The sequence below is a fragment of the Plasmodium gonderi genome (assembly GCF_002157705.1).
Source record: "Plasmodium gonderi DNA, contig: Pgo-contig_146, whole genome shotgun sequence".
In the NCBI taxonomy this organism is placed as follows: domain Eukaryota; phylum Apicomplexa; class Aconoidasida; order Haemosporida; family Plasmodiidae; genus Plasmodium; species Plasmodium gonderi.
The window spans coordinates 19,358-21,627 of NW_021629068.1; the positions used below are offsets into that span (position 1 = coordinate 19,358).

General features: G+C 20.9%; 1 protein-coding gene across 1 annotated transcript; it reads right to left on the bottom strand.

The window, feature by feature from the left end:
- Positions 1 to 253: 253 nt before the first annotated feature.
- On the bottom strand, positions 254 to 1,339 carry PGO_001435 (variable surface protein; the record flags this gene model as incomplete). The annotated part of the gene is made up of 3 exons (XM_028690949.1): positions 254 to 418; positions 546 to 1,262; positions 1,322 to 1,339. The coding sequence occupies 3 exons, from the start codon at positions 1,337 to 1,339 to the stop codon at positions 254 to 256; spliced, it is 900 nt and encodes a 299-aa protein (XP_028546750.1).
- Between the last annotated feature and the right edge of the window lie 931 nt (positions 1,340 to 2,270).

Here is a 2,270-nt window from a genome sequence, read left to right on the forward strand (position 1 = left end):
ATGTATATACATTTAGTGAATTAATGAACAGTATATCAAACATAAACAAATAAAAATATATTAAGCCATCAATATCATGCATTATTTATGAATTCAATAATTTAAAACATAAACTAATTACGTAACCATACACTCTAAACCATAAACCATATATTTAAAAATAATTTTTTATTGATTACAAATATACATACATTCAGTTATTTTTTATTTCTAAAAAAACCATTAAGCCTTGTTAATATTTATGAAAAGTTTTTTAATAGCCTACTGAGGAGTATTCTACTTTGTATTCATCCTGAATTGAGCGTTTGTATTCCAATTCAAAGATATCATTTAATATGTAATTGTCTTTATTTTCATAATTCAAGTGACTTCTAATCCTCCATAATTTTCGTTGAAGACATAATCCTAAAAAAGTAAACTGTTAGTAATAAGAAAGGAAAAAAGTACTTATATTTATATACTTTTTTTTTAATGTAAATATTTATAATAATTTTTAACACATAATTTAATTTACTGCCTTTTTTTAAATTATTTGTATATTTAACTCTATAAAAAATAAATAAAATTATTAATATTGTAAATAATACAATAAAAGTCGCTACAGCAACCCGAACCGTATTTGTTTCAGTGGTTATAGCTGAGAGTTTAGCATCTTCTAGACATTTAGATATAAAATTTATATAATCACTTTTTTGTGTTTGCAGTTCTTTGATAATTTCACAGAAACTCTTATTAAGAGTTTGATCACATTCTGAGAGAAAGATTAAATATTTATTATAATCAAGCATTTTCATTGGGCATCTAGAAGTACCACCCTTTTCTTCTTCGTATACTTGAAGAAAATAATACAACCACTCCAAAAAATATAAATTTAAAAAGGTATCTTCATCAAGATTTTTAAGATCAGTACAAATATTATGAATAGCTGAATAATGTTGACCATAAGCTTTATTCATTTCATCATATGCAGTTTTTGTGTTCTCATGCTTAAATTTACACTGCCTCAATAGCTGTTTAAGCTTGTAGTTGAAATAATTACAACCTATTTCTTTTTCATTATTTCTAGAATTTATGACTTTTAAAAAATAACTAAGTACTATGCATTCATCTAAAAATAATTTCTTCTTTTCATGTTTAACTTCTAACATATGTATTATCAGTTCACACGCATTTTTAATATTAATATTGACATTACCTATGCTTTCACTTGTGGCATTGTCATAATGTGTTATACATTTGGGGAAAATGTCTTTATAATTGAACTAAAATTAAAAATTATAATATTTACAAAAACATTTTTTAAAAATAAATTATGCATAACATTTATATAATAACGCATTATAAAATTATGAAATATAAATTATAATTAAGCTAAAAAGAAAAATCATACCTCTTCCATATTCTTAGTAAAACTAATTTGTAACTAATATCAAATAAAGCAAAAATAACATTTATTTCTTTTAATTATAAATAATTAAACGTAAAATAACTATCATTAACAAATAATATTTTGATAATAGATGTATTCTCTGTTAAGTTTGTTGAATTTTAAATAATACTATTATGTTTAGATTCTTATTACGTTATTAAAGAATAATATATAACAGTAGCATATACATTAGGGATAATTTTTTTAAAAATTATATACATATTAATAAACCTATACATACAATATACGCATTTTATAAATATATTAAATAATAAGAATTTTTTTTAATACTTTCGTATATATGAAGGTATAACGATAAAATTATTGCACAAAATAATACAATATAACGGATATACATGCATATACCTGATAAATATCTCATAGAATATTTTTTTATATTTTTTGATCTGGGTATGAAAATTGAATAGGTGATATATATTTAGTGAATAAAGTTAGATAGTGAGATTTAAAACTATATATAATATTTTTTTGTTCAGGTTCTATATTTATTACATATGTTTTAGGTCTCATATTTATTTTATTTCGAATATACCTTTATAATATAATTATACATATTTAATAAATAATATATATTTAATTATATTTACATTTTATATTGTTCTCATCTTGTTTGAATTAGATCCAGTGCATAAATTTAAAATTTTATACATTATATCATGAGATGTGAGAATAAGAATTATTTAATAAAATGGTTTATATTTGAATATTTATATATGTATTTATGTATAAATCTTACATAACCCATTTATTTATATATAGTTCTATGAAAACATGATACTTATCTTCGTTCTTGCGGTTGTAGAAAGTATTTTATACTTAC